This window comes from Otolemur garnettii, unplaced genomic scaffold (genome assembly GCF_000181295.1).
Source record: "Otolemur garnettii isolate 467f Iridium unplaced genomic scaffold, OtoGar3 scaffold00090, whole genome shotgun sequence".
NCBI lineage: Eukaryota > Metazoa > Chordata > Mammalia > Primates > Galagidae > Otolemur > Otolemur garnettii.
The window spans coordinates 1,367,290-1,385,810 of NW_003852485.1; the positions used below are offsets into that span (position 1 = coordinate 1,367,290).

Consider the following 18,521-nt stretch of genomic DNA (forward strand, 5'->3'; position numbering starts at 1 on the left):
CATGTTTTTTGTGCTGTCATGAGATTGCTGGAGCTTGAATTAGAGTAAACAAACAAACACTTGTAAATTTCCTGTTGAACTTGGCAAGAGAGGAAGTAAAATGAGGGCCATGTTAGTCTTAAGTTCATGGCGATAATGCCATGAAGAAAAGGGCAGCATACAAATGGATTAAACGTTTTCCAACAGGAGGGAAGTCATCACTGATGAAAAGCAGTCAGGGAAGCCAATAATGAGCAGAACTGATAACAACATTGCAAAATTTCATCAAATTGCATGTCAGTAGTGTTGGCTAACTGGGAGAAGCATAGCAGACCAGTAACATCAGTAGAGAAACAGGAAAATCTTAACTAAAAATCTTGGCCAACAACTCATGGCTCTTACATCATGGCAATGCACCAACTTACATGGCACTGTCTCCATGGGAGTTTTTAGTCAGTAAACAAATAGCTGTTAAAACACCCTCCCTACTTACCTGATATGGCCCACAGTGACTTTTTTCCTTACCCAAAGATAAAGGAAATATTGAACTGAAGATGTTTTGATAAAACTCAGGACATCAAGGATAATACAATGACAGCTTTGATGGCCATTCCAGAAAAAACAGTTCCAAAATTGCTTTGATGGGTGGACTAGGAGCCAACAGCATCAATGCATAGTTTCCCAAGGGGAGTACAGTGAAAGAGACTTTGATGATATTCAGCATGAAATATGTAGCACCTTTTGTAGAATGAATTCATGAGCTTAATTATCTAAATTTGTATTCTACACATTAACTCCTACAATGTGCTGATTACTAGATATGTTCAATACAATGGCCAAACATTTTCATGACAGTCCTTCAAGGTTGGTATTAATCCCCTATGGTTTTAGAAACATTAAGTGACTTGCCCAAGTCACAAAGTTAGTAAGGATCCAAACCCAAGTTTGTCTCATTCCACACTGTCCCCATAAAAACAAAGAGATAAAAAAGATAAAATCATATATCAAGTAAGCAATTAAATAGAAATACGCAAACTGAAGAATGAAGAAAAAGTTTACAGTCATCTCAAATTAACTTCATAACTGTTAGAAGTAAATAAAATAATTTTCTTGCTTTTACTTTATCATTCTGACTCACATAATTGTTAACCAGAATGTGGACATGAGTGAATAACCTTCTTGCATTTTGTCTCCATTCCAGTTTTGAAAATGTGAACTGAGGTAGATTCTGGAAAGTGATGTTTGAATTTTGACTTTGAAGACCATAAGGGATATTGAGCTGGAGAATAACTTCTAATTATTCACAAAGGCACACATTTGAAAAAGGATAAGAGTGGCCAGAGAAAACCGTAGCAAGAGTATTGGGTACAAAGTGTCAGCAATACCCCAATAAACAATTTACATTGGAGTTGCAAAATTTTATCACTCTCTATTGCTTCTCTCCATGAGCACATATGTGTGTTTGAAACTCTTACATCTTTTCTCCTCCCTCTCTTCCTTCCTTCTTTCCTTCCTTCCTTCCTTCCTTCCTTCTTTCCTTTCCTTCCTTCCTTCTTTCCTTCCTCCCCTCCTTCATTCCAAGACAGACCCTTGCTTTGTCACTCAGGCTGAAGTGTAGTGGTGCTATCATATCTCAAAGAAGCCTCTAACTCCTGGACTCAAGTGATCCTTCTGCCTTAGCCTCCCAAGTAGCTAGGACTACAGGCGTGTGCCACCATGCCTAGCTAAATATTTATTTTATTTTATTTTTTAAATATCTGGTAGAGATGAGGTCTCACTATGTTGCCATGTTGCTCAGGCTGGCTTGGCCTCAAACTCCAGGCCTCATGCAATCCTCTGGTCTTAGCTTCCGAAAGTGCTAGGATTACAGGTATGAACCACCGCCCACAGCAAGTCTCTTACACCTTAAAAGCAACAATGGAAAAGAGAAACTCCAATATGCCTTGGCTTTATGTTATGTTAAATTGAACAAAATACCCCAAACTTCAATTTTCCAAAGCATAACTCTCTACTCTCAAGACTATTAGATTGCAGCGAGGAAAACACTCACCTGTCTTGGGAGTACAATAGCATGTTACACCTTCAAATGTTACATGTGACATGCACTGATCAGTCCTCCTTTGGGAAACCATTTCTCAGGCAGGTTTCTCTGGCCTCAATCGATGCCTTGCATTCAAGATATTCACACAAACTTTAGACTACTGTATTTAATTTCACATGATCCGAAATGATCTCAGACTTTGGGTTATGCTTCATATTTCTTATTGACATTTCTTATCCACAAGTTCAGCCAATGGTCTGTTGCCTCAGAAATGCTTGTTCTAAAATATCCTGACATTTTTGGACCTGTTGAACCTACTTTCAGAAATATGACTCCAGGGAGTGTACCTGTTGTATAAGATGCTGACAATGCCCTTTTATAGACAGAGGCTACATTCAAACATGTGATGTATTCAGCAGATTTTAGCTCATAGCTGCTGTCATTGCAGGTCATTAGACAAGATCTTAAAATGAAATCAGCCTGGGAGCCCAGAAGCCTGGACTGAGAGAATGCTATAGTTGTAAGAGAACTTTGATACCGTTTAATCTAACCTCTCAGTTTCCAGGAGGAAGAAATAGAGGTTGCTCAAAGTCATCTAACCAGCTGAAGGTCTTACGGATGTCAAAACCCAGGCCTTCTAACTCCCAGGTTGATGTCTATGTGTCATGAGCATATTCTGTAAGGGACTCTAAAATATCACAAACACTGACCTGCTTAGTAATAATCACCTGAAACATTACAACAATTACAATTACTTTTTGAATAAAATACATGCACCTGAAAAAATGTATTATAAAACTTTAATTGAAAAAAGTTAGTGGAAAACAGAGATGGAAAAAACCTGATATTTGTTGACACCTCAAAAGCAGTCTACATATGTTACAGTAGTACATTTTGCTATTTTATGCATTTGCTTTCTTGCATAGTTTCCAAAACATTCTAGAAGTCAGCTGGAGTTTTAAAAAGTATTTTAAGAAAACCACCATCTTCTTTTGTTCTCTTGCATACTCAAGAGATCTGAATGGTTAATAATCATTTTTGCTTCAGTCTTATAAAAGAAGGTTCAAAATTACTGTAAGGTGAATTCCATTAACCTATTGAATTTGCAGAACTATTTTCTTTTCACATCTTCCAACATTTTGTTTCTCCTCAGGCACAGGAAGTAACTGTTGCTGTGGAGCAAACCATCTGTGAGAGTTGCTTAGTATCAGTTATGATAAAATGGTCAAGTGCATTTTTTATCTCAATTATGTGGCTCTTCCATGTCAAAAGATGTTGGCCTTCTATTGGGAGAATGCCCTGTAGTGCAGACTTCTGGCCTGTGTTCATCTCCAAATGATCGCACTCCCTTCAAAAACACCAAATGTCACAGCCACAGAGAGGTTACTCTGTCTGGGTCTGGGAAGGAGTGACTGCAGCATTTTCTCTTTAATAACAGAAAACACACAGGGTTTACCAGCAGCGTCTACTCCCTGGCAAACCCTGTGTGAACCCTGGGTTCACAGGAAGGTGAGCTGCTCTCCAGGGACACAGGTAATCTGGGAGGTATTAGTATCTAGTCCGGATTTATCCACTGCTGTGTCTTTAGGTAGTTTTCCCACGTAATGTTGTTTGTGGAAGAGAAGGCTAAGGAAGTACACCTTAGAATAGTTGAGGCTGCTTCTTAATCATACCATGTCTTTTAAGGTGCTTCGTGTTTTTTAAAGTGTTTTCCTATGGACACATATTTCATTTCATCGCAAAGATTGGGCAAGTACTGTGGGAGGCAGAATTCTAAAATGTCCCTAAGATCCCCACCTGCGGGTGTGATGCCCATCCACCCGTGGATGTGCTCGGATTGCCACTTCTGTGATTACAATTAAGCTATAGAAGACTTCATCTAAGCAGACTTCAGAGAGAGATTCTCCTGCTGGCCTTGAAGAATTAACTATCTGTGCTGGGAGAGGGCCTTGAGCAGGCCCTATGGTAAGGGCGTTGAGGGGCTGAGAGAGACCCCCAGTGGATAGCCAGCAGGAAAACAGCTGCGAGGAGATAAATCCTGCCAACAACTGAGTGATCCTGGACCTGGGTTCTTCCCCCAGTGCCTCCAGACAAGAACACAGTCTGGCTGACACCTTGATATTAGCTTTGGGAGACCCTGAACAGAGGAGCCTACCAAGACTTCTGACCTATAGAACATGTGCTATTAAAAAAATGGGTATTGTTTTAAGCCACCAAATATGTGGCAATTTCCTATGCAGAATAGAAAATTAATAAAATGCGAAGGCAGACAGTATTATAACCATTTCATGAATAAAGAGACTGGTTCAGAGAGAGGAACTGTTTTGCCTAATTTTATTCTGAAAACTAGGACAGAACTATGATTGGTACCTTGGATTCTTACTAACATTTCAGCATTCTTTCCATAGGACTATAATGTTCTTCACTGATAAGCATTATTGTGGATTTCCTTTACCCCTGCCCACCAAAATGTTGGATAATTACAAGCATAATATATTGTGTTCCGATAGAGACTCAATACAGATTAAAGCAACGGTTTTCTTAATTTACCCATCAGTTCTGTAGTATCATAAAAACATTAGTCCTGATCATATTAAATACTAAATTGATAGTATTTTAAAAGAATCTTGATTCAAATGCTAATCTTCATCACTAAGCAAACAACATTGAGAGTAATCAAGATCGGGAAATCCTATAGGAAGTTCAGCCCACTTTTCATATTGCTTCTTTGTTGCATTATTTTTGAAAGCCACTACAAAATTTCTTATTTTGAGGCAGGGCAAATCTAAGCCTTTGTGCACCATCATTATTCCCCAAGCCTAGAAAACAAAAGAGAGAGGAAGAGGAAAAATTAAATGCATATTTAATAATCAAACATTCCTTTTAACCAAAGTAAAGGAATTTACTCACCTGGCCACATTTGCAGATAATCTCTTCATTTGTTTGATAGTCGGGAAACTTCTTTTTCAGAGCTTTGTTTTCTCTCATGATGTAGAGTTCCCTAATTATCAAGGAAAAAGAAACATCGCTGAGAACTGGCAAAATACCATCATGCAGCCCCTGGGCTGTTGGACCTGAGCTTATCCGTAGGCAGGCGTTGTCCCACACCTCATTCCTTCCCTCTCTCCAGCTTCCCAGGATCATCACAGCAAATTAGACAGCTCTTCCCTTTCTACACATGCCTCTTAAGGGGCACATTGCCTTTTGTGACATCTTTCAAGTCTGTTGGTTACTTTAACTTGACTTCAGTTGTTCAAAAATTTGAGAACCAATGTGAGCATGCATAAATTATGTGCCTTAGACCAACATTGGCTTTGCTGCTTACACTGCTCCTCCCTTCCTACCTAAGGCTTGTCCACTTAAAACTTAGACATTTGGAATTGGGGATCTAATATAAAAGGAGGGGAAATTGTGAAAAAGAATCTTATTTTTACTGTGTTTTGTTGAACATTTACAATACATCCTGCTGTATCTCTTGCAGAGAAACTTAAAACATGGGATTTTCTGGACTCACTTGAATTCTGGTGTCATATTGACATGATGCATCTTCTCAATTATGTGGATGTCATCCCCAGAACAGGCTTCCACACTGCAGTTTTTGCAAAGGAAAGTTATTAGTGATGGGCTTTTCTTGTAATGCTTTGCGATACTTCTCTTGATTTTCATTTTCTTTTCCATTATACTTTGCATCTGTAATTCCAAAATCTGCATAGAGAAAAAAAAGATTAATGTTTTTTCCCCCCACAATTTCATCGAAGTCTCCTGAAATGTGGAAATCATAGATAGTTGTGAAAATATACACTTTGCTCATGGTCTAAGAAATAAGAATAATGAGGCAATATAGTCCTCAAAGAATTTAGTATTTACTGGTCCCCTGTAATCATGAAAATGTAGAACCCTCAGGTGTTCAAAAACCAGAGCCCATTCAGTTTAGAAAAGTTCTATTTTGAGAAAGTCCTTAGCAATATTCAATAACAAAATAACCCTCCCTCTAGCACATGCACTAGTTTTAATTTGGTCACATAAATAGGTCTAAACTTCCTTCCACACAGAATTTCTTTAAAGAAATGTATACTATTATTACCCATTGTCTTCCTTAATTTTTGCTAAGCACACCAGTTCCTTTAGCCTTTCTTCACACATTATGTTCAGACCTTTACCATCAGCCAATGAAATGTAGGAAGGATTGAGTATAATGCCAAGAAAGTCTTAAAAATCAGAAAGCTGTTAAGTATACCTTTTGCCCTTTCTGTCTCTTTATTTCCCACCTAGAATGAGGATATGGCAGTTGAAATTCTAAAAGCCATCTTTGACCTTAAGAATCAAAGCCCAGGCTCGGTGTCTGTAGCTCAAGTGGCTAAGGCACCAGCCACATACACTGGAGCTGGCGGGTTCGAATCCAGCCTGGGCCCACCAAACAACAATGATGACTGCAACCAAAAAATAGCTGGGTGTTGTGGCGGGCGCCTGTATCCCAGCTAGTTAGGAGGCAGAGGCAGGAGAATCACTTGAGCCCAGGAGTTGGAGGTTGCTGTGAGCTATGATACTACAGCACTCTACCCAAGGCAACAGCTTGAGGCTCTGCCTCAAAAAAAAAAAAAAGAATCAAAGCCCAATGCTACAAAGGCAAAGCAGAGAGAGAACAGCCCTGGCCTCCTGGGGGCATGAAGGAGCCTATACCGCCCAGATTCCTTATGTGATCACATATACCCATAAACCTCTGCATTCTAGGCTCTGTGACAAGCAGCAACACTTATTTCATAACAGAAACAATATTGTGAGGAGAGAGACAAAACCTGAAATAGGTACTGACCAGTGCTCACAGCAACACGTCACAGTAGAAGAATCTGGTTCTTAAAATAATTTACCTCCAAACTGACATATTTAATTGAATTACGGAAAGAGCCCTTGTTTTCATAAGCCTAAGGGAAGGTTTTTAGCAAAAGTAAATCGTCACTCCTGATGAACAAAGCCCAGTGGCCCAACCCATTGGCTCCTGACTCTACATTTTAGGCCTCTGTCAGAGGCAGCCATATATATGATATAGCATAGAAAAGAGAACGACATCTTGCAGCATACTTGGAAGCTCAATAATAGATTAAACAGATAAGTACAAAGATTAATTTTCTATGTAAATGAGAATAAGATAATAAATTAAAATAGTCTTTCCTCTAAATTTTAATAAGGTTGTTCTTATGTTCACAATTCTGTGAGCTCATAAAAAGATAATCTTTTAGGGGACTCCATACGCCTGTGCAATTAAGAAATAAAAACCTATCAGAGAGACAGAAACAAAATAAAATGGATTTAATTGTATAGATATGGAATCAGGACATTAGAGGGTAAAAGAATAGCTCTACAAATGTAACAGAATATGAAATAATTAGAAGGGCGGGCAAAAAATTCATAATATATGTAAATGGAAGACACAGCTATAGTCAACCTAAATTCATATAAAATTTAATAATATAGCCAAACTTATTGAATCAGTGTTAAGGAAAATGTTTAAGATCCTCAACTTGCTCCTTGAATTGTGATTTGATTTTAAGAAACTCTGTTATGTACAAACTCTATACGCGACATGGAGAAATGATTTCATTGTATATGTCACTTCTCACCCATTTGTTAGGGGCCACCTGAAGATCATGTTGAGAAGGATTCTCAAATCAGAAGAAAGGAGACATCCTCCTAGTAGTTGTGAACTAGTAGCAGTGTTTGCTAGGGGCTTTGACCAGATTGCCGGTAGCACGTACCCCACCTCATTGCCATTCCTGCTTTATCTGGAGTAGTTTTAAGAGGGCAAGATCACTTAGTCAAAGAAGACTTAAAAAGACAATCCATTCTGGAGTTCCCAAAGAAACTACATTATTCAAAAGATTTTCTGGAAAAGTTTAACCCATAATCTCTAGAGATTGACCCAGAGTTTATGCCAAACAATAAGTCTTAAAACATCAGTCTTTGTAAACATCTACTTGTGAGGCAGTAACTTTCCAGTGGCATTAATTGGTGACAATAGTTCAATTTGATACTCCAAAATGTTTGCTTTGCATTGTATTTAAAGGGGTTTAAAAATACAAGTTGGTGCAGAAACCTGGCCAGAAAACCTTGGAGTTGGTAATAGCAATGCACACCAATTTGAAAGCATCCCTTTCGTGAAACTCTATTTAGGGTAGAGCCAATTCCAATGTTAAGAAACTAACATTCACACCCATATGCAAGGGTGTGAATTTTCTTCTAAATGGATTGTTTGCTATTATAGCAGTTACAGTCTTTAATTCAGTGGTATGGGGGATTTGCTGAAATACTGTAGAAATACATTCTTCCCTCACTGCATTCCTTCACACAACTCAAATAACCTCATGTTAGTAAACTGAGATGGAGCTACATGGCATATTCTGCGTTTTCTCACGATTCACATTCAGCCTCCATGTCACTTCCTCTAAGGCATCTCCTCAAACACCCAATCTAAAGTACCCACTTAGTGACTTATTTCATATCCTCCTATACTAATTCTCCAGCATTTATCTCTGTGTGATGCATTTCTTGCTTCTTTATTTCTTTTTTCTATTACTTTTTCGCTTCTCCAAACCTCACACACTAGAATGTAAACTTCTTAGAGCAGGAAGTATCTGTGTCACTTGCCACCATGTTAGCTGTTCCTATAACACTATCTGGCCCACAGCAGGCATTTCATAAATATTTCTAGAATAAAAATTGTGAACTTATACATGGATTGTATCAAACCCAAATTACTACGTTGTCTGGAACTGGTAAGTCATGCTCATCTTTCTGGATCAGGCAGCCTAAAACTATGTTACCAAAGTTTATGGTTGATTTCATTGGAACTAGTAGTGGCTCCCTCACAATCTCCCACTCATCATGGATTGTGATTCTTTGTATATGAATGCGGACTAAGCACAGCTATTAAATTTGAACTGATAATTCAGCACAATTTCTGTCTGTAGACAGCCACAAAAATATCAATGGCAACCACATGCAGTCAGTTTTAAAGGAAAACCAAATTCAGAAGCAGCCAAAAACAATACCTTGTGAGCATACTCTTCTGCTTTCATATTTTGAACATGGTCGATAGCTTTATACATCATCTTCTCTCGGAAAGCATTAACTGTCTCACGTTCAATAACTCCTGAACTACTGTGAGCAAGTAAGACATAGGTGCTCTCATCAGCTCTGGCTCGACCACGGGCCTGAGAATGGAAAAAAGAAATAAAGTAAATGAAAAGTTACGACTTGCTACAAACTCTCCTGGTTTTGACCAGGAACGATACTCATTGCTCAGTGTGGAATAATTTTGGTTGTCAAGCATGCCAGCCTTCAGATGAGCTCCCTATACTCAGTAACGTTAGCTATTATCTCTTCAGTTCTTTGGAACTTAAAATGTGCTGTAATATGGAAGCAATGTATGAAGTTATTAAGTAAGAAATGTCCAAATTCCTTAAATACTAGGATTGACAGTTGATATTTTTCACATTTCACTTTAACACTTCTTTTTTTTTTTTCTTTTAATTGTGAAGGTACGTAGCCTCATTCTTTCAAATGATGTTTGGGCATGTGACTGTCTTTCCAAAAAAAGTTTTAGAGCAATTTTCTGAAACCATTGATAATTCAAAAATTTGTGTTACATTTGAATATGAATTGCATCCTGGAACAAGGCAGTACAGACAGCCTGAAATGGCAACAAAGTATCTGGGAAGGATGCAGCTAATGAATGCACAGGACATTGATTTGGCTTGAGAATTTCCATTCTGGTGATTTTAACTTGAAAATGAGGCACATGGGCGACTTGAGACCAAGGTGGAGAATGATGAGCTGAAAGTTATAGTGGAAGTGAATCTATCGCAACCTACGGTGAACGGGCAGCAAGGTTTGGCATTACTACTCCAACAATATTGGACCATTTGAAACAAATGGGTAAGGTAAAGAAGCTGGATAGATGGGATCTGCACAAAATCAGTGAGTCTCAGAAGAGAAGTTGTCTCTAAGCTTGCCTTTCTTTGCTGTCATGACATAAAGGTGAACATACACCATATTTTTACGTGTGATGAACAAGGAATTCTTTTTAACAATCACAAGGGTTCAGCACTATGGCTGGACAACAATGAAGTGCCAAAACATAGTCTAAAACTGAATATTCATCAAAAAAAGCTCATGTTTGGTGGTCCAGCACTGGTATCTACCACAGCTATGTGAAACCTTATCAACTGATTACAGCAGATGTCCAGTGCAGCCAATTGGATGAAATGATGAGGATGCTTGTGACTAAGCAGCCGAGACTAGTCAATAGAGACAGGACAATCCTCTTGCAAGACACCACTAGACCACGTGTTACACAAACAATGCTGCTCAAACTAGAGGCTGGACTTGGAAACTCTCTGTCATCCACCATATTCACCAGACTTTGCAGCAACTGACTACTAATTCTTCCCAGCTTTGACCACTTCTTGCAAGGAAAAATATTCATTTCTCAATAAACTGTGGAAAATGCCTTTCATGATTCCATTGCCCCTTGCTCTTCAGGCTTCTTTGCTGCTGAGGTACACAGGCTACTACTGCTAAGAGGATACAACCATGTCAGTAGTTTAGGTGCCTACTTTGATTAATAGTATGTATTAATTGAGACACAATAAATTAAACTTTTGATTTGAAATTTGACGTTTTATATTTAAGGATCTAATACTAGAGTGATGGTGGTTAGATCCACACCAGTTGCCGAAGGTCCCAGTAGTATAGTACCATCCTGTCTACCATCTCCTCTCTAGAGCTTCTCTCTCAGACTATGAGAACCATGATCAATGCCGTGGACTGGGGGATCCCTCTTGTCTGGTAGGAGGGTAAAAGGGATGAATGAGGAGAAGAAAAATCTCTGATCTTGACACCTGGGTTGGTAGGTGAGTGTCTGTCTCTGACATCCCACATTGGATTTTTAGTACATTTTCCCACAAAAACATGTTCAGTATGACGATAAAATCTTATAGGCCTCTTAATAAAGTGATATTCAGGTACATTTTGAGTAAAATAAACTTTTGTGGCCTAACCCAAAAGCCCAACTATCAGGTCTAATGTTATCCTCAAGGAAACATGCCTTCTGAGAGATAAACCACTGACTTACAGATGAACTCCTAAAATAAAATTACTTCCTAATTTGATGGCTTTCTGCTTATCTTAGTTTTCTATGACTTGCCTTCTATCCAAGGATGCAATTTAATGTGTGTTTAAAAAAAAAACCTACTTAACTTTATAAAAATAATATTATATCTATTAATCAGCGTAACTTCTATACATATGCAACAGAAAGTTACAATAATACCCGGTGAAAAGGTGAAATTTAAATGGAACTGGGGCATGGGACTCTTTTTTTTATTTTTGCCTTTTCAAATCCACCCTCACTCAACTTTTAATACTGAAAAATTTTAAACATGCAGCTGAGTTGAAAGAATAAAGGAGGAAAACACAGAAACAGAAGGGCTCCCCAAGGTTTGAGAGGGTTACTCTGTCAGACATTTGTGAGACCATGAGCTTCAGATCCCTGGTCCAGCAGGGACTCATGGACATCCTAGGAATGAGGAGGCCTCTTTTGACTCTTTTTTTTTTTTCTTTTTTTGAGACAGAGTCTCAAGCTGGGTAGAGTGCAGTGGCATCCTAGCTCACAGCAACCTCCAACTCTTGGGCTCAAGTGATCCTCTTGCCTCAGTTTTTCTATTTTTAGTAGAGACGGGGTCTCACTTTTGCTCGGGCTGGTCTCAAAATCATGAGCTGAAGCAGCCCACCTGCCTGAGCCTCCCAGAGTGCTAGGATTACAGGTGTGAGCCACCAGGCTGGGTCTCTTTTGACTCTTAAAATGGGCCTGTGTCATGGTTCTAGAAAACCACAGGACACAGACGTAACTACCAAAGAAGAGTTGCTTAAAAATACAGTAGTTATCTGTCTAGTTGTCATATGAATTACCAGAAATATCAAAGGGAGCTCTTTAAAATTGCTCTTTTAGCAGGGAAAGGGTCTATTTTTAAAACTAAAGAGGGTGTTTTTCACTGTTTTACCAAAACAAAACAATTAAAATAGGAACACAGAAGTAAAAATTAACATATTAGGTAGTGGTCAGTTGAATGTACCTGGACCATGGCTATTTCATTCGTGACGAGGCCATAACGGATAACAATATTACATTCTTTGATATCCAGCCCTTCTTCTGCCACTGTGGTAGCGATAAGCAGATTTATTTTTCCAGTGCGAAATTTACTAATGACTTCTTTTTGTTCATTCTGTAGAAACATTTTAATAAATTAAATTTGGTGATGCTAAACACATTAACATCTTCTAATTAGGAGAAGAAATAATAAATTGCAACTGGTCAGTGTAAATCAAAGGATTAGATCATACATAGATTTGCTGCCATCTGTTTTTGGCATTGAACAAAGACATAATGGTGAGACAACATTTGATTTCCAATCTGGGATTACCACACAATAACAAAAATATTTCCATCCTCCAGTCTGGAGGTGGGAAGACTATCATTTATGCCAAGGAAACAAATTGACGGGTGACTTGGGGAGAAGGAATGAAGAGCTGTCAGTTGAGAAGAAGATACGACAATGGGATGCAAACATGGGGTTTTATTTTTACTCCATTAACTTCAGAATCTTTAATATTTAGGGAATAAAATGCAGTGCTGCTTTTATTATAGATTGTTGAGTTTTGAATCACAGACAAAATGCACATGGTGTAATGTATTTGGTCACTTTAAGAATCATTCAAGCAAGGAAAGTATGGAACATTCCTGAAAGGACAGGAGAAACTGAAAACCACGGCTGCCCCCAGGGAGGCAAGCCAAAAGACGGAGGGCAATAGTTATAACACTAGAGCTAATATAACAGAAACTGAAAAACAGGATCCAAAATAAAAGAGTATAGACACATTGTTTGCAAAGGCTAGGATACCAAATTTCAGTTTTGTCTATAAGCTTCCTGGACTCCAAGGCAAAAAGGGAAACACATCAAGTAAACCAGCTCTCATCAAAAAAGACAAAGCAAACTTGTTACCCAAGCAAAACAGAGTTTTCTCTGGCTTCAATTTTAGTGGCAACTCAAAGACTGAACATAGAAGGCATTCAAGAGTTATAGTGAACAATTTTAAGAGTTTTTTTCCAGCAAGCACTAAACTAGATTTCATTTGATCCACTGTCCTGAATGATGGTAACCACAACAGAATTGAAGTATCTCCTTGTCCAGCAAGACTCCAGGTCAATATGAATTTAGGCTTCAAAAAAATATTTTATTTTAACAATACATCATTATGTCATGCATGCTTATAATGTCTACAAGTGCCTTGTCTTCTCTTCTGAGTGTTTTCCACTGTGTACACAAAAAGTATCATAATGAAAACAAAACAAAAATCCTTGCGAAGGAACAGAAAACCTCTTACAATCCCAAATCCTTTGCACATCAAATTCTTTACAGGTCTCATTCGATGCAAACGTTTTGCATAGTTCTAATTATAATGCACACATTTTTCTGGGGGATTGATTTTTCTACTTGATATTACATTGCAATGATTTCTCCACTTTGTATTAAGTTTAAATGTTGCTAAGTTTTACCGGAGGAACTCAACTCAGAATATTCTTCTAAGTATGTTGGGGGAAAAAAAAAGACTCCTAAAACAGTGCTCACCCTATGAATACCACCGATTAGACTGCTGTCAGACTCAAACTTTATTTCAAGAACAACTGTTTTATTCTGTAAATCTATTTGTGAATGGTGAGAGAACTGACAAAAAAAGACTAAAAATAATTTGAGAAGAGTAATAGAGGCATAAGAAAAGAAGTCCAAAAGGTGGTTTATACCTGTGTCATGGGCTTGAACTCACTGCTGTGTCCAGCTCCGATTAGATGGTGGGCTTTGACTCCCACTTCAGCAAATTTTTCATTTTCAGTAATCCACTGGGAAAGAGCATACGCGCTCTGTCGTGTTTTTGTGAAGATTATTCCTCGCGCTGATTCCTCGGTGCTAGTATATTGTTCCATGATGGTATTTCTTAATTTGGTCAGCTTTTGATTTTCATGTTTTGGGTTTTTAGCTAGCATTTTCAACCTTTTATTGTTTTCTTTAAGAAACAATTATAGTGGGTATGTTAATTAGCTTGATTCAGTCATTCTATAAAGTACACATTATGAAAACATCATTTTTTGTACGCTTTTCTTTGTACACTAAAAATATACACAATTTTTACATCAAAAAATAAATTAATTTTTTTTGGAGACAGAACCCTGTCACACCCTGGTAGAGTGCTGTGGTGTCATAGCTCACAGCAACCTCAAACTCTTGGGCTTCAGCGATCTTCTTGCCTCAGCCTCCTGACCAGCTGGAACTACAGACAACTCTTGGCTATCTTTAGAGACAGGGTCTTACTCTCTCACCCTTGCTTATGTGCAGTGACACAATAGTGTGATGTCATAGCTCACAGCAACCTCAAACTCTTGGGCTTCAGCGATCTTCTTGCCTCAGCCTCCTGACCAGCTGGGGCCACAGGCACCTGCCACAACACCCAGTTATTTCTTTAGAGACAGGGTCTTACTCTCTCTCAGCCTGGTCTGGAGCTCATGAGCTCAAGTAATCCACCTGCCTCAGACTCCCAGAGTGCTAGGATTGCAGGTGTGAGCCACTGGCCCCCCCACCCCTGGCCTAGGCGCCTGTGGCTCAAGTGGCTGAGGGGCCAGCCACATACACCTGAGCTGGTGGGTTCAAATCCAGCCTGGCCTGCCAAACAACAATGACGGCTGCAACCAAAAAATAGCAGTGCATTGTTGGGTGCTTATGGTCCCAGCGACTTGGGAGGCGGAGGCAGGAAAATCGCTTGAGCCCAGGAGTGGAAAGTTGCTGTGAGCTATGATGCCATAGCACTCTACCCAGGGTGACAGCTTGAGGCTCTGTCTCAAAAAAAAAAAATGATTAAAAAGAAGTAATTAGAAGAAGCTAGTAAAATATACAAATAATTATACCAGAAGTTTTACGTAATAATGTACTAAGATATGCCTCATCTACAGTTAATCTTGTGATATACACATCTAATAATCAGGATGGTTTATCAAATAAATTCATTGCAATGATCTTGACTATAAAATTGAATGACCAGATGATTGGCTGTGATCATACCGCTCTAATCTGGTCATATCAATTAGAGGTAGCTCCAATCTAAGTGGGATTTCTTCTTTCAAAATGGTATTTCTCCTCATGGAGAGATTATGATAAGCAATTAGCTCATGTCACAATGGCAAATCATGAGATCACTTCATGTTACTTTGAATCTTACCAAAAAATAAAGTTATAAGGAATCTATCTGTCTCATCCAGTTTCACAATTTTCTTTAAATTATGCCCATCTTCATCACCATCACAATCATCATTGTCACCACTCTCATCACTGTCCTCTTGGGCTGCAAACTTCTTTTCTTTTACATCATTATAAAAAGTTTCCAGGTGATTATATGCATCAATCATTCGGATTGTGTCATTAATTTGTAGGGCCTCATTGTACTTCCTCAAATGCTCTGCACAAACACGGTCTTTTCGATTTCCTTCTCTTGCAGCTATGAAAAAATATATTATGTAAGTGAAGTAATAAGTTTACAGAGCCCTCCAAATTGTGCTGTGGACTACAATATATCTAGGATATTGACTTCATAACAGGCTTCACTTTGGTTTTGTTATGGGCAAGTTAAGGCTCAAAATGGGTCATGAGCTCTACAGGGGGACAAGTTTTCCAGCTTCTAGACTGGCTGCTTGAGCTTCGCCTCAGCAAGAACATGCAATGACACACGGAGGAATGGCCTGAAATCATATTAGTTGAGTTTGCCTTTGGAGACAGAGCTGTTAATATTTATCTTAATGCTATCAACATACAATGAATGAAAATCTTTGCAGATAAAGAAAAAAATTGGATAAATTGAAACCTCTTCCTTTAGATAAAGAATTAAGAGCATGTTTATGTTTCTCCTACCAGGGACATAAAAATTCTGTTCGAGACCACATTTGCTTCAGAATATGTGAGATAGTCTTCTAAAATCGTGGGATAAACAGGGGATAAAATAAGTGTTTCATTACAACCCAAATTACCTTCTTTTTCCATCTGGATAACCCATTGTTCATAGGATTGAGTTCCAAAATCTGACATTGGACTCACTTGGCAGTAAGTTTGAATCTTTGTCATTATTTCTATAAGTTTCTCTTTAAATGGATCCTAAAAAATAAAGCATATGCTTGTTCTTATGTATTTATATTGTTAAAGAAATAACATTACGTTAATTTCCGTGTTAGAATATGATTCAGAATCTTTGTCTAGATAAATTTATGTCTAATCACTTCATTGTACATTTATTCTTGTCAGCTTCTCTTTTACTTCTCCCATCAAGCCACACTCACACCAATGGTATCAAAGTACCCAAAGTAAAGTTAATGAAGGATATAAACCTTAAATGCTAAAGGTAACTAAAAAGAACACATATTGAATTAATGTGAATTAATGTCACAAATATTAAGAAGGTTTACAGTTTTAATTAAGAAACATTCCCCTTTGATTAACTGCTTTCAATATTATTTCTACCAAAATACAAAGTTGAGGTAAAATTTGAAAAAAGCCAGGCACAAAAGAGTGCATGCTGTACGATTCCATTTGTATAAAGTCCCATAGGAGTCAAACTCAATTTGGATTTTAAAAGTCAAGACAGTAGTTCTCTGTGTGGGTGGGACATTCTACCTGCAAGGAGAGTGAGGCTGAGGGATGGGGAACCTGTGGCCTTCTGATTTCAAGATCATTCTTTTTCAAGCATCAAAGGAGGCAAAAAAATAAAAAAACAACTTTCATCTTTACCTTGCTTTGCTGCACCCCCCCTTAATAAAAGGATCTTTTATATAAAATTTGGATTTAGTCAAAAGGCCACACTTAAGAATCAGGAAGCCCACAGGTTCCCCATCCCTAGGAAATGTGATTTTTTTTAAACAATTGGGTAGAAATATGCATTTAAATTTATCAGATAAAAATGAATAAGGAACAAAAAAGTGAAAGTAAATAAAGCATATTCACATGTGCTAGTGCAACTGGAATAAATAGTAGTTTTTTTCAGAATTTCAAAAGAAAAAATATCTATGGAGGTTGGTCACTAACATTTATTAGCACATTCCAAACACTGGTACCTACTGGGGTATCTCACCTCATTTCATCCCAACAACATTATTTTCAGTGGTATTATTAAGTACTTATGGCTAAAATTTACCATGCTTTCTAAATTTTACAAACATGACATAATTTACTGGTTATAATGTCCAAATTATCTCTGAGTTGATGTTTATAGTCAGTAAAAATATTCTTTAGAAAAATATTACTAAATTAAATATTTCACTTTTTACTATGGCAGCATCTTCCTAAGAAAGTAAACATGCAAATATGCAAATCAGGTAGAATTCTCATTATCATTGCCAATTGTAATTTGATAGTAACAAAATGGCTCTGTGGGATGTCAGAAAAAAGATCCTGGAATTCACTGAGAAATTAAAAGAGGATAAAATGAGCTGTCATAATCCCTCTAGCTTACCTATAAATTCCTCCCCACTCCCCTCTCCGTCATAGCTGATTGTGCAGCCAAACAATTATAGAGATATTCTTCTTATAAATTAGAAAATGAAAAGAAGAATAGAGGAGAGAATTCACAGTAGTGCTTTGCTGCCTAATATTTAAAAAAAGCCTATAACTTGTTTGCTAAAATTTTAAAACAATATTGCTTAGACAGTCAATATAAAGTAGCCTTTGTCATCTTTCAATTGAGTATGGTATTGTCAATAAAATACATATGAAACGTTAGGCACATACTTCCCTGGTGTCATCTGCAATTGCAATCTTCTTGCATGGCTCCTTTATATGGTCTTTGAGTTGATCAAGATTTTCTTTCACAGTTTTAATAGTAAATGCATCAAGATTGGCACAAAGCTGGAAAAGAGACATTTTTCAATATCCAGACAATTACTTTTCCCTTTCAATTGAGTCAGTGTAGAACTCTTTTTCACATAAGAAATAAATAGCAAGTAATTTATAGCATAAAATTTCATAAAAGTAAAACATAGCATTACTTGCTAAATATAACATTTTATTGTTTTCCTATAGAACTCATTAAGCAAATAATCAATAATACCCCTACCCTGAAATGGAGTTTCTAAATTAAGTTGGTGGATAATTCCAGAAAAGAAGTATATGTTCTTTAATTCCTTAAATCCCACTTTCCAGGTGGTAAAACTCATATAGAAAGAGTATATAGCAAATTACAGAGTTTTGAATAACCATATTAAAGGTCACCTGGACGTCCATGGGTCATATTACTGCCCCCCGACATACATGAAGAGGGAAAAGCAAAACCAGGAGTGAGTTTAGTCCGAGTGCCTGGATTATGAGATTGGAGTTATTCCTTAATCCCAGTAATAAATTATATTTGGGTGCCAATA

The 18,521-nt window shown here is 37.7% G+C and overlaps 1 protein-coding gene across 1 annotated transcript in view; it reads right to left on the reverse strand.

The window, feature by feature from the left end:
• Window positions 1-4,540: 4,540 nt before the first annotated feature.
• Window positions 4,541-18,521, reverse strand: part of IFIH1 (interferon induced with helicase C domain 1) — a 50,823-nt gene continuing 36,842 nt past the window's right edge. Inside the window, exons 8-16 of the mRNA XM_003795143.2 lie at window positions 17,896-18,012; window positions 16,146-16,269; window positions 15,344-15,619; window positions 13,878-14,137; window positions 12,151-12,300; window positions 9,067-9,228; window positions 5,535-5,725; window positions 4,931-5,021; window positions 4,541-4,839 (exon numbers count right to left, since the gene is read on the reverse strand). Coding sequence (XP_003795191.1) covers window positions 4,660-4,839; window positions 4,931-5,021; window positions 5,535-5,725; window positions 9,067-9,228; window positions 12,151-12,300; window positions 13,878-14,137; window positions 15,344-15,619; window positions 16,146-16,269; window positions 17,896-18,012 — 1,551 coding nt within the window. The 3' untranslated portion in view covers window positions 4,541-4,659. The remainder of the gene's footprint in view (window positions 4,840-4,930; window positions 5,022-5,534; window positions 5,726-9,066; window positions 9,229-12,150; window positions 12,301-13,877; window positions 14,138-15,343; window positions 15,620-16,145; window positions 16,270-17,895; window positions 18,013-18,521) is intronic.